At 39.8% G+C, this 14,683-nt stretch overlaps 1 protein-coding gene across 1 annotated transcript in view; it reads left to right on the forward strand.

The window, feature by feature from the left end:
• LOC132121978 (sodium channel protein type 4 subunit alpha A) overlaps positions 1-14,683 on the forward strand; it is a 53,476-nt gene that overhangs the window by 17,900 nt on the left and 20,893 nt on the right. The window contains exons 4-14 of the mRNA XM_059531755.1: positions 64-184; positions 271-370; positions 1,169-1,297; positions 4,733-4,824; positions 5,111-5,365; positions 5,656-5,719; positions 5,906-6,047; positions 6,129-6,329; positions 6,509-6,673; positions 13,073-13,193; positions 13,779-14,017. Coding sequence (XP_059387738.1) covers positions 64-184; positions 271-370; positions 1,169-1,297; positions 4,733-4,824; positions 5,111-5,365; positions 5,656-5,719; positions 5,906-6,047; positions 6,129-6,329; positions 6,509-6,673; positions 13,073-13,193; positions 13,779-14,017 — 1,629 coding nt within the window. The remainder of the gene's footprint in view (positions 1-63; positions 185-270; positions 371-1,168; positions 1,298-4,732; positions 4,825-5,110; positions 5,366-5,655; positions 5,720-5,905; positions 6,048-6,128; positions 6,330-6,508; positions 6,674-13,072; positions 13,194-13,778; positions 14,018-14,683) is intronic.

Consider the following 14,683-nt stretch of genomic DNA (forward strand, 5'->3'; position numbering starts at 1 on the left):
TCTGTTCATCTGGTGTCCAGAAGTGTTCTTAAACCTTTGTGTTAACCTCTTTCTCATTTGCAGACTTTTATTGTCATAACAAAGGGAAACACAATCTACAGGTTCACTGCGGAACCAGCGCTGTTTTGTATCAGTCCTTTTAGCCTTGTCAGAAGAGGAGCCATCAAAATTCTTATACATTCATATCCTTTTCATTCTCATCATTTAAATAAAATTTTTGTAATGATTATAATGATTTATGCAGTAGTTATTTGCCATATTTACCTTGACTGTTCTTCAAATATTTTAGTATGTTCATCATGATCACCATCCTGTCCAACTGCGTGTTCATGACAATGAGTCACCCTCCAGCCTGGAGTAAAACTGTAGAGTAAGAACTGCCTTGTGTGAACTCACACATTTTCAGCAGAACTGATCTGTTGAGTACTAGTAGAAGTCTGGAATAATTTTGGAGAGATGAAAGGTTAGCGAGTAATTAAAAAAGTAAACGGAGTGTCTGTATATACTAAGAGCAAACAGCCCACCTTGTTGTCAGAAGTTACCAATGTGTGGTTGGGATAGTCAACACTACAAATGACGACAGTCAAACAACAGCTTGAGTTGTGTAGATGGTAAAGCACATGCAGTTGTCTTTTTGATGCAATCGACTTGAGTTTGAATCAACCCTTTGCCAAACTTTTTTTCTCCCTTTTTAAATCTCATATCACATTGGAAAGGCATTTATTTTTAATAAAAAAAGAAGAAGAAAATAATCTGAAAGTTAAAATAAAGTATAAGCTTTGCTTAGGATAGGTGTAGGGAGGTCTTTATTGTCCCAATAAGGTGGCGTCCATTTAATGATTTGAATAAAAATTATAATTTGCACTCTACGTTTTTATTGCATACTGTTTTATAATGTATTTACATGTAGTGCAAATAGCTGCTGCCAAAGGTAAAATATCTATAGGAAATACTTACACATTGCTGTGTTGGTTTATTTTTTATTTATATTTTAAATGCATCCCGTATAAGTAACAGGAAAAAAATTATACTTGTCATTTAAAACTGATTTGTACTGTATGTTTAATATTAATACTAGCACAGTATTATTGTGGCTCTGCAGCAACTTTATGATAATTTATTCATGAGAAATGTTGATTTCTATATATTAATTTATTTATTATTGTAGGTATGTTTTTACTGGTATATATACCTTTGAAGCAACAATCAAAGTTTTGTCCCGAGGCTTCTGCATCGGACCTTTCACATTCCTCCGTGATCCATGGAATTGGCTTGATTTCATGGTGATCAGCATGGCGTGAGTATTTCAATTCATACAGTGTATATAAATATTAGGGCTGGTAAGCGATAAAAGTTTTAAAATCTAATTAATTACATGATGTGGTGATTAATTAATCAGATTAATCGCAGATCAAATTTGGAGAAATATCTCAAAAGATAACTTAAAGTCATTGTTGTGTAAAGCATCAAACAGGCATTACAAAAAGTAGGTTCAGCAAGAAATATTTTGTTTGATAAAATTTATGACATATAGCCTACTCTTTTGGACCATGTGAGTAAATGATGACAGAATTGTCATTTTTGGTTGGGTGAACTATAACTTTAATAATTTATTTTCTTAATTTTATTATTATTACTATGAAAATATGAAATTATTTCTTTAATGATATGATACTCTAAATATTAAACTAAAACTTCCAGTAGGTGGTGGTAAATGTTTAAATGATTAAGTCATCGACTCATTTATTCATTCGTTTGATTCGTTCAAATGGCTGATTCATTCAGGTGTGAAGGAAATGGTTCTTTATGAATGGTTCATTGAATCATTAGGCTTGTTCGACTTGAAGCGGGTTATCACCATCAGACCGATCGGTGTGTGACATCAAAGAACCGCAAGAGCTTAGAGAGCAGACAGCTCCTTGTGCTTTTGAATTGCTCTCGCTGTACTTTGATATCATACACCAATCGGTCTGTGCAGCGCCACTTCCAACGGTTCAACGCACCAAATGGTTCACCAAATCCTTTCAAAACTTGGATTAAGAAATTGAATGCCGCTGTGGGTTGTCCTGATTTGTCTTTATCTTCTGGTTGGCAAAATTGAGCAAAACAGACAACATTGTGTCTAAAATAACTAGTGGTGGGCCGTCATCGGCGTTAACGTGCTGCGTTAACGTGAGACTCTTATCGGGCGATAAAATAATATCGCCGTTAATCTATTCTAAAAGTTGGGTTGGGAGCTGGGTCTATACTACACGAGCTATGATGACTTTCACCTTGATATTTTAGCGCGGATGTATGCCTAGCCGAATCTGTAGGGGGCGAGAACAAGTCTTTAAACCTGTGTGTATGCCTACTGTGAAATTACCACATCAAACGTGACGTGCTAACATGGATGCAGCTAAGATGCCGCCGGGTTTGCTTCAGGGAATTTTATTTTTTTTAAAGAAGCTGCCCAATGGAAACCTCGACAAGACACACACCTGTTTCACACATAATCCGTCTGCAGTGCGTTTACAGTCCGTGTGCGTTTTTGTATGTGGTGCAGAAGCAGCACAGACACATACTCATTGTGCTTTCACACAGGATGCATTTGCAGTCCGCTACTCGGTACGTGAAAGATCGCTGTACTGCTGCAGATGTACCACTCCTGGAACACACTGACGGACTGCAACCGCGTGAATGCTGGAATCCGTTAACATGGGTGCAAAAAAAATACGAAACGCATACGCACTGCAGACGGATTATGTGTGAAACAGGCGTAAGGTTGTTTGCACCTTGTGAAATGTGGAATTAGTTTACAGCTTTCTCAAGCAGTTTGTGATTCATTTTGGAAACAGGAGATGAGCCCCTGGTCTAATGCACCACCTGTCTTGAGAAACCCGTTCTCAAAGACTTAACATTACTTTTAGTCATTATTTTATTTGGGTAGCACACATATTCTGAATGCCTTCGGCAGAATTCAAATGAGCCATTTTAATCTAGATTAATCTAGATTAATTCCAAGATTACAGTGAGATTAATCTAGATTAAAAAAATACAGAGCCTACTTCTCGTGTGATATTTCTTAACTATGTGATGTAAATATGAGACACAATCTCAAACGGGCGTTTTGCCCCATATCTTGAATTTTAGGGACATTTTCTAGGCTCCATCACGCAGTAAGTTGTTGCTCTTCCTCATATTAGTCATCAATCGACTGTATGAAATGGCAGATGATCCACATAGGTCTGGGGCAGGGCAAGTGCATCAAATGCGTTAATAATTTTGACGCATTATCTTTCCCCAAAATTAATTAATCGAATTAAGGCGTTAAATTACCAGCCCTAATAAATATATGTATGTATAAACACATATAAACATTATTCAGTAGATGTAGATGAGCTTGTTTCTTCATCAGAACAGTTTTGGATTAATTTAGCCTTGCTTAATAGCTTTGCTTACATCACTTGCTAACCAATGAATCTTCTGTAGTGAATGAGTGCCATCAGAATGAGAGTTCAAACTGTTGATAAAAACATCAGAATCAAGACCCCGATATACTTCAAAGGAAGTTAGTTTTCATTTTTTGTTCGTGGGCAAAAAGAAGTTTGAAAAGGCTAAGCGAGGGTATACTGTTTCCAAACATTCCAACACCCCCACGCTGATAAAGATTAATGTAAACATGTGTAAACAGTAATCACATCTATTAATTTTATATTCCTGCTACTAGAATTTTATTCAGACTAAAACCCCTTTAATTCGAGTGAGAAAGCGTTTTTTCTTTCTTCTTTTGAGTGGCCTTTGCGCACCCTGTCATGCAGTGACTGCGTGCCTAAGGTTAAAGATTAATCAATTAATTGATTGTTAATTTAAATCACAATAGATAATGGAAATGATTGAAAATTGGCATCCCTAGTCCAGACTGAAGTGCCCTCTAATGGAAAATTGACATCCCCAGTCCAGACTGAAGTGCCCTTTAATGGAGTTCAGGGGCACTCCAACTAGTGATTGTAGTCTCAGCCTCAGACATCATGCCCACGAACCGTAGGCTGAACGTCTGATGCATATGGGACACAGAAGTGGAAACACTTCAAGAGTTTTGAAGTCGTCATTGGATTGGTTGAATTCTACAGGATTTCCACGATACGTGTGTGTCGCGTTCTTTAACATTCCTCCTGGAAACCAAACCCCTTTACGAAAGAAGAAAGCCGCTGTGTTTACAATTGTGAGGATGAGCGAATTATCAGGATCAGCTAAATGCTGGATTTTCAAAAGTATGTGAAATATTTAAAGCCTCAAAACGTGATTGGTTGTTGGACATGTCGGTCTTTGCCAATGAAAGCTGCCATGAATTCTAGACCTTCAGTCTGAAGGTCTGGCTACGCGAGACTATGGTGATTGTGACACCCTGCATGCTTAGTGTCATTCAGACACCTTCTCAATAACTGTCATCTAATGCTGCCATTTGGCCAGTGGTCGTTGGATCTAAACATAACATATATTAAAACCAATCTTTTTTCCACTGCCAGGAACAGCTGACTTTAAAAATTTAAATTTTATAACGGTGAACCAGTACAATTTTCTTTATACCATGGAACACACCATTTCAGAATCTGAAGAGTTTGCTGATCCTTATTTTCTATAGATTTATAAATAAATGGGATTCATTGTTTTCTGTATTCCAAGCATATTTTGCTTATGCTAATCTGTTCTGACCATTTCACAAATTGATTTCTAGTTTGATTGTTTTCAGGTACGTCACAGAGTTTGTAGACCTTGGTAATGTGTCAGCACTGAGGACATTTCGTGTGCTTCGAGCTCTCAAAACAATCACAGTTATTCCTGGTATGTAATAATTGTGTTAAACAGTATATGTAATGCAACAGTTCAAAAATTGGAAAACCACCCAAAGCAAATGTTTTCAATTATGTTTTTGTTTTCTTGTATGTCTTTGTATGTAAATGTTTATTTCTAGAATTTAATAATGACACCTTTGCATTGTATTATTAATTATTTAACAAATTTTCTACTGTGTAAAGAAAATGGTTTGTTTCTCTCTTGCGTATTTTCCACTCTACGTATTTTTCAAAAAATAATTTCAAAAAGGTTTCACCTTGAACTTTCTGCTCAGGTTTGAAAACCATTGTTGGGGCTTTGATTCAGTCTGTCAAGAAGATGGTAGATGTCATGGTTTTGACTCTTTTTGCACTGGCTGTATTTGCCCTCATTGGCCTGCAGCTTTTCATGGGAAATCTACGCCACAAGTGCATCCGTTGGCCCATTCCCAACAGCACCATGTTTGATGATTACAACTCCACCATGGTCAATGACACCACCCTCAACGTCACAGATACTTTCGATTTCAAAGCATACATAGAAAATGAAGGTGAAGTCAGGTCAAGGTTATTAATATTTCCAATATTTACTCAATTATTAGTACTACTTTTAATTGCAAGATAATAATAACAGTATTTTGTAAAGGTGAAAAATGTTTGAATGGTATTGGCATACATTTTTTACAGTTACTTTTTTTATTTTGAGGTTTAAATTTTAAATATTAGACACAAATGTATTAATGCACGTGATAAAAAAATTGCAATTCCCTTTTTTAAATCATAGAATGATTAATATATTGCCTGCTATAAACTTTCTTATTATACTTGTCATACTCTGCAGAAAACCAATACTTTCTGGAAGGAAGTTTAGATGCTTTGATATGTGGTAACAGCTCTGATGCTGGGTAAGTTTGTTTATGTTCAGTAATAAAAAAAATGCTTTATTAATAATTTAATAAAGGCTGTCTATAATATCGGGGCCTTCAGTTATTTCCAATAGCTATGTAATTGTAATACACCATAAAAGCAACAAAGATTAATGTATGAAAATATAAAGATTGATTAAATCTTTTTGTCTGTTGTTTTCAAAGGAGGTGCCCAGAAGGTTACACATGTATGAAGGCTGGACGAAACCCAAACTATGGCTACACCAGCTATGACAACTTTGGCTGGGCATTTCTCTCCCTCTTCAGACTCATGACTCAAGACTATTGGGAGAATCTCTTCCAGTTGGTCTGTTAACTTGTTGTTTTAATGTCTTTTTATCATATGGGATATCATATGCAAATTAAATTAAATTTCCATCTTGTTTAGACCCTTCGTGCCGCTGGGAAGACCTACATGATCTTCTTTGTGGTGATCATATTCCTGGGCTCTTTCTACCTCATCAACCTGATTTTGGCTGTGGTTGCTATGGCATACGATGAGCAAAACGAAGCCACCATGGCTGAAGCTCGTGAGAAAGAAGAGGAGTTTCAAAGATTACTTGAGCAACTCAAGAACCAAGAGCAAGAGGTCAGGTGACTACCATATGATTTCACTTTAAAATATAGTTAAATTAAGACTAATGCTACCTCAGATTTAAAATGCAATTTTGACAATGTTATGCATATCAAAACCCCCAAACACTTACTATTAATTGATTTACATTGTTACATTACACTGATATGTTGATATATAGTGGTTTATTTAAGTTACAGGCAGGCAGTAAAGCATCTTTAGCCAGCCTGGCGACACAAAGTCAAGGGTCAAATAGGACAGGTTCCCTGCACAGTCTTGGCGGTGATGATGTTATAAATGACTGTAACGGACGAATATTGCCTCGACTCATTGTGAACAGAGCCTCCTCTAACAAAGAGGTAATATAATTTTGACATCAGGAGTATTTTAACATTATTTTTAGAGTCAGAGCTTCAAAGAATTTGAATAATAGTACTTCACTACTATGTTGTTGTGAATCTTTACTTCAGTTCTGTTAAAACGTACTCGGTTACTAAACGTAACCTCGGTTCTCTCTAGAAGAGCGAACGAGTACTGCGTCTTAGCTAAGACGCTACGGGAAAAGTCTCTTTTCACGAAATACTTAAGCAAAAAATTATCCTTAATTTTGTATTTTTGTAAAGCGCATTTGCAGCAGTACACAGCCATAGGCGAGACGGCTCATTCGCTCATTGGCTTGTTCTGCGGCAACTGCACAGCCTATCGAGCGCAGGCTGATGCAACATCAGACCAATAAGCTTCGCGCCCTTCTTGCCACTTCCCGCCGAAACGGGTGTGGCCCAACCTATAAAAGGAGCTCGAAAAGGCTGACTCACCTGATTTATTTCATCGCCGAAGCGAACCAGAGTGAATCGTACGCACGGCAGAGAACGCAGTACTCGTTCGCTCTTCTAGAGAGAACCGAGGTTACGTTTAGTAACCGAGTACGTTCTCTTACGAGAGCTATCTCGTACTGCGTCTTAGCTAAGACGCTACGGGAACCTAATGTAAAACGCTGTGCGCGCAGGGATCACACACCAATAAACCTGAAGCAACGCCCAGGATTTACAGTGCACAGTCACCTGAGGGACTCACAGAGAGTCCAGGACAGGAAGGGGGGAAACCTTCCGTCCCATATCTAGCAGCATCCGCAGATGCGGCAATATGACATCACACAGCCGAGGCAAGGCCTGACCAATGTGGCAATGCGGGTCCTACGCAATACTGCCCATATAACAGTCGGCAGCGCATAACGCTCACAAACTCAGAGTTCCCCTCAGGGCCCTGATTCGACTATACCGACAGCAGCCTTGCTTGCAAGGCGGGAACCTCCAGGTTATACAAGCTGATAAATGTAGACGGCGAGGCCCAACCTGCCGCCATACATATATCCTGCAAGGAGATCCCAGTAGACCACGCCCACGACGAGGCGACGCCCCTTGTGGAGTGTGCTCTGATGCCCAGCGGGCACTGAAGGCCCCTGGAAGCGTAAGCTAATGCTATAGCGTCAGCTATCCGGATAGAGTCAGCTATCCGGATGCGAGTAATTGTGGGCTGCAAGCGTGCACATTTACCACTTTCGACTCGCTGTCTGCCTGGGCAGAGCGCACGTGCATGGGTTTCGCATTCAGTAGTTTGTTTTCCTAAGGAATGTTGTTCAGTTGCTTTGACGCAATGTATTTTGTATAAAGCTCTATATAAATAAAGGTGACTTTGACTTTGACTTTTGACTTTTACAGAAACCACGCGCCGTGTGTGACATAGTGTATGTGGGTACTGAGGAGTGGGCACGTTTACTATGTGGCGTGCGTGACCGATCTGAGTCGATCTTATGTGCGCGAGCCCTGTGTGCAGGGCTGTGCTTACATGTGGAGATGGGCACTGAGGAGTGGGCATCGTCACTACATTTATAGCACCATCGGCTGTGGCCGGACGAACGTGCACGGGTTTCGTTTTTACAGAAACCACATGAAGCGTATGACATAGTGAATGTGGGCACTGAGGAGTGGGCACGTTTACTATGTAGTGCGCGCGATCGACTTGAGTCGCTTTTATGGGCGAGTCCTCAGAGTCACCATGGCAACAGCTCGCAGTGAGGGCATCCGCCGTCAGCGAGCGCGAGTGCTGCATGATCTTATGATATATGGCTGTGTACTGCTGCAAATGCGCTTTACAAAAATACAAAATTAAGGATAATTTTTTGCTTCAGTATTTCGTGAAAAGAGACTTTTCCCGTAGGGTCTTAGCTAAGACGCAGTACGAGAGAGCTCTCGTAAGAGAACTAGGGCTGCCCCCGACTAAAGATTTTCCTTGTGACTTGTAGTTGTTCATTTGAAGCATTAGTTGACCAATCGCACATTTCTTAATAAACCAATTAAATCATGATAATGCTCCTTTAGAATGAGCTTTATTGCCAGATATGTTTACACATACAAGGAATTTTTTTTCATGACAGAAGCTACGCAGTGCAACAGAATGACAGTGACAGAACAAAAAACTAAAAGATACAAATACAAATAAGTAGGTAAGGAATGACAATATACACATTGACAATTGAATGGCAGGTATATTACAATAAGCAGTTATGTATGTACAGGTATATTATCTGCACAATGTATTGAGTATGTGTGTTAGATAAATAAGTGTATGTGTATATAAATATAATTAGTGTAGTGTGTTCCACAGTTATTATCAAGTGTTCATTAGATGGATTGCCTGATGGATTGCCTGAGGGAAGAAACTGTTCTTGTGTCTGGTCGTTCTGGTGCCTAGTGCTCTGTAGCGTCGACCAGATGGCAACAGTTTAAAGAGGGAGCCCTTTTGCTCACTCTGGATAAGAACAGTTCTTGAATAGAAGGGAGGGTTGTATCGATGATTCTCTCAGCAGTCCGAACTACCCTCTGTAGCCTTCTGAGGTCAGATTTAGAAGCCAGAACCAGACAGTTACTGAAGTGCAGAGGATGGATTCGATGATGGTGGAGTTGAACTGTTTCAGCAGCTCCTGTGGCAGATTAAACTTCCTCAGCTGGCAGTACAAAAAGGAAGTACAACCTCTGCTGGGCCTTTTTCACAATGGAGTCAATGTGAATGTTCCGCTTCAGGTCCTGAGAGATAGTGGTGCCCAGGAACCTGAATCACTCCACTGCAGTCAAAGTGCTGTTCATAATGGTGAGTGGGGGGAGTGCAGGGGGGTTTCTCCTGAAGTCCACGATCATCTCCACTGTTTTGAGCGTGTCAAGCTCCAAGTTGTTGAGAGTGCACCAGACAGCCAGCTCTTTAATCTCCTGTCTGTAGGCTGACTCATCACTGCCCTGAATGAGGCCGATGAGTGTGGTGTCATCTGCAAACTTCAGGAGCTTGACATAGGGGTCTATACATGTGCAGTCGTTAGTGTACAGGGAGAATAGCAGTGGGGAGAGAACGCAGCCCTGGGGAGCTCCAGTGCTGATTGTACGGGTGCTGAATGTGTATTTTCCCAGCCTCACTAGCTGCTGCCTGTTTGTCAGGAAGCTGTTGATCCACTGACAGACGGAGGTGGGCACAGAGAGCTGAGTTAGTTTGGGCAGGAGGAGGTTTGGAATGATAGTGTTAAAGGCCGAGATGAAGTCCACAAACAGGATCCTCACATAAGTCCCCGGTCTGTTTACTGCATCATCCACAGACCTGTTTGCTCTGTAGGCAAACTGAAGAGGATCCAGCAAGGGTCCAGTGATGTCCTTCAGGTGGGCCAGCACCAGTTTTTCAAATGACTTCATGACCACAGACATTAAAGCCACAGGCCTGTAGTCGTTTAGTTCTGTAATTTTGGATTTCTTTGGAATGGGGATGATGGTGGAGCGTTTGAAGCATTAAGGGACTTCACACAGCTCCAGTGATCTGTGTGAAGACGGGAGCCAGCTGGTCAGCACAGGATTTCAGACAGGCTGGTGTAACACAATCTGGGCCTGGTGCTTTTTTCCTTTTCTGCTTCCGGAAGACCTGGCGCACCGCATCATCGCTTATCTGTATTGCAGGTGTGGGGGAGAGGGGGGATGCAGGAGGTGTAAATGGAGAGAGCGGTTGTTTGGAGAGGTGTTCAGGATGGGTTGCAAGAGTTGTGAATGGTGTGAACGGTTGTGTGGGGAGGCGTTCAGGGCAGGTGATGGGTGTTCTTCTTTCAAACCTGCAGTAAAACTCGTTCAGATCGCCTGCCAGTCGTTGATTCTCCACAGTGTTGGGGGATGGTGTCTTGTAGTTGGTGATCTCTTTCAGACTTTTCCACACTGATGCTGAGTCGTTGGAAGTGAACTGAGTCCTTATTTTTCCAGAATAATTCCTCTTTGCCACTTTGATCTCCTTTTCCAGTGTGTATTTAGCCTGTTTATACAAGACATTTTCCCCCTTCATGTAAGCTGCTCGTGGAACAGAGTGAAATGCATCCTTTATTGTGGTGGAACAGTGATCCAATTTATTACTGTCTCTGGTCGGACATGTAATGTGCTGTCTGTATTTTGGCAGTTCACGGGAGAGATTTGCTTTATTAAAGTCCCCAAGATTGATTAAAACAGAGTCCGGGTGTTGTTGTTCTGTCTTTGTGATGTTATCAGCGAGTTTCTGTAAAGCCATGCTTACGTGCGCTTAACACTCACTATAATGAACGAATAGAATAGATTGCAGTTAATGAATAGAGTTTCTAGATCTGAACAGCACATCTTATTTAACACTATTACAGCTGTACTCAACCTTTCATTGATGTTAAAGCATGTCCCGCCGCCGTGCGATTTCGCCGTTGATTCTGCTCCGCGGTGCACTCTGAACAGCTGAAAGCCCAGCAGATGGAGCGCGCTGTATGGAATAGTGTCGTTTAGGCAAGTTTCAGTTAAACACAGACTCGCAGTTTTTGAGAAATCCTTATTTGTCCGGGAGAGCAGAAGGAGTTCATCCGTTTTGTTGGATAGAGAGCGGAGATTTGACAGATGGATGCTAGGCAACGGTGTTCGAAATCCGCATTTTCTGAGTCTCATGAGCGCACCAGCTCTTTTTCCCCATCTTCGCATCCTCCTGAAGTGTGTGATCAGCGCAGCTGCTCCGCCAACGAGAATGTCTAGCAAAACATCAGAATAGTCGAAAAACTGTAATATATCGGGAGATGTATGGTGCCGAATGTCCAGCAATTCATCCCTGGTGAAACTGATTGGAGGAATATAACTAAAGACAGGAGAAACTAACAAAAACACAAAAACAACTGCAGAGCACGTCACGGAGGCAGCCATCCTGTATCGGTGCCAGCGTCAGTAATTGCCTACATCGCCTAATAAGCACTCAAGTACATGCACAAAGCTTGACACAGTGCACTGGCAAAATAATGTTATGAATGTGTCATGGAAAAACAGTAAGGAGTCTACATTAACATTTGAATAATTCATTGATAAACAAGTGCTTTCTTAGCTTTCACTTTAAGAGAGGAAGTCGGCTAACTCGTCATCGCAGTGGACGTGCCTGTATGCATATTTCATACGTATGACATAATTTGAGAATATTTGTCTTCTATTTGAACTGGTTTACTTGAAAGTAGACATTTCACTCTCTATAGATAGTCTATGTTTTCATATCTGTAAGGCACATAGGCTATACTCTTGAGTTTCTGAGTATAGCCTACAAGTTTAAAGAGACCAAGGCAGCAGAAAGCACATCCTGTTTCTTTCATTAATTTACAAAAGGACCATGTTTTGTTGTTATTGTGAGTGCACACAAATATATGGAGTCTTTACAGATTTGAAAGATATGTTACTTTTATCTGTATGAGCAAAAATGAGGGAGTATTTTAAGAGCAAGTGAGCAAACCAGCTCCTCAATCTGTCCTGCAGTGAGCGCTTCCACACACTTGATTAGCGCACATTTTTCTAGGTTAACATTAGATTGAGCAGCCATGTAAAGTTGCTGCTTCTAACATATTTCAGATGATAATTCATATTTAAGGTCGGTGAATTATAGGCAAGCATTTGCATGTCCTGCCCGATGTACTGTATTGCCACAAAGACCAGCCATTAACGATCTGCATGACTTCACCAATGTGGATTTTTTTTTCTGCGTCTAATACAATTTTGGTTGACCGATCCTCTTCTGGTTGACTAACAGTTAGTTGACTATTAGGGGGCAGCCCTAGTTAAAACCGAATATTTGTACTTTTATTCAGTTACATTTACAAGATAAAAATAATACTTTTTACTCTGTAACAATTTCATTTAGACATGTTAAAAATATATGTCATATGATACAGTGTTTTAAAAATAAAAATAGTATTTTTATGGTTGAACTTGAGTCATGTGTGAACACAGTTCATGATTACTCTTAATTATTCATGTAAAAAGCACTATTTTTAAAAATACTTTTAAATGCTTAAGTACATTTAAATTTGTATATTTTTACCTTCACTTAAATTTTTGGATAGGTACATGGAGTTTCAGTTGAGTAACAATTTTCATTTTTTTTTGATTTTTTGATACTGATTAGTATTTTTTTTTATACATAACCAGTCAAAGACACTTGACAGAATGTTGATGATCTCATGATTATAATGACCTTTTAATGGATACCACAGAATATGAGTTTGATGCATGCCTACTTGTGTGTGTCTAGATTCAGTATGAACTTATTGTTATAACTGAATGGTAAATAGAAGTCTCTTTTCTAGTCATTTGGAAATTGCACAATTGCTTCACTCCAGATAATATTACTAGTACTAGTATGTTTTGCCATTGTGATGACATCTGTACTGTTTATTTACATGTATCCTCCAGTTATCAGCTGAAGAAGACCACAGGTCCATGAACTCCAAACACAGCATGCAGTACCTGGACCAGCCCAAACTCTCCAAGAGAACAGCTAGTACTATCAGTGTTCTCACTGCAACGATGGAGGGTACTAGCTTGTAGAAACTCATTGAGGCTCGATTAACTGCAAATTTAAATACCTTATTAAGTTGCGTTGTCACTGAGGAGCATGTTGAGTTTTTCCATTTATTATGATTCTTCAGATGTTTCAGAATGTCTGGACTTCAAGATTTTAGACACCAAAATTCTTTGCATATAAAAGTTAAAATGCAGTACATTTATAACAATGACATGATCAAAGACATGCTGAAAACCCTCAGCTATTTCTTGTGAAGTCCCAGTAGCAGGAATGTAAATGCACTGGGCTTAGACTGGCAATTTTTTATGTCCCTGAAGTTTATTTATTTATATATTACTGTGCTATGGTCTGACAGAACAGTCTGAGAGCATCTGAAGATAGAGATTTATCCTAAGCAAAGGTCAGACACATGGTGTGTGGAGGAAAAACCTGTTAACTTTATCTGAGTGGTGCTAATCTTTGGACTATTTCAGAGTCATTGGTTGACTTTAGACTGGCAGAACTTGTTTCTGTCACTCTGTTGGTGTTCATTCACTGCTTACCCTAAATAAAAACTTTTCAAATAGTGTTTTCAATCTCTCTTTGTCTCCATAGTGTTGGAAGATTCTCATAGGCCTTGTCCCCCTGGCTGGTATAAGTTCGCTGATATTTTCTTAAAATGGGACTGCTGCACTCCCTGGATCATATTTAAGAAATGGGTTCATTTTGTAGTGATGGACCCATTTGTGGATTTAGGTATCACCATCTGCATTGTGCTCAACACACTTTTCATGGCCATGGAGCACTACCCCATGAGTCCGGATTTTGAACATGTTCTCTCAGTGGGAAACTTGGTTAGTATTAGTCTCAATACTTATGTATTATTGACAAATAACTGTAAAAATTTTAATCTTGAGGATTTACCATGTTTAAACTCTCTCTCTCTCTCTACTGTATATATATATATATACAGTACAGACCGAAAGTTTGGACACACCTTCTCATTCAAAGAGTTTTCTTTATTTTCATGACTATGAAAATTGTAGATTCACACTGAAGGCATCAAAACTATGAATTAACACATGTGGAATTATATATGGAATTATATACCTAACAAAAAAGTGTGAAACAACTGAAAATATGTCATATTCTAGGTTCTTCAAAGTAGCCACCTTTTGCTTTGATTACTGCTTTGCACACTCTTGGCATTCTCTTGATGAGCTTCAAGAGGTAGTCACCTGAAATGGTCTTCCAACAGTCTTGAAGGAGTTCCCCAAGAGATGCTTAGCACTTGTTGGCCCTTTTGCCTTCTGTCTGTGGTCCAGCTCACCCCTAAACCATCTCGATTGGGTTCAGGTCCGGTGACTGTGGAGGCCAGGTCATCTGGCGCAGCACCCCATCACTCTCCTTCTTGCTCAAATAGCCCTTGATGCCTTCAGTGTGACTCTACAATTTTCATAGTCATGAAAATAAAGAAAACTCTTTGAATGAGAAGGTGTGTCCAAACTTTTGGTCTGTAC

This window comes from Carassius carassius, chromosome 40 (assembly GCF_963082965.1).
Source record: "Carassius carassius chromosome 40, fCarCar2.1, whole genome shotgun sequence".
Taxonomy (NCBI): Eukaryota; Metazoa; Chordata; class Actinopteri; order Cypriniformes; family Cyprinidae; genus Carassius; species Carassius carassius.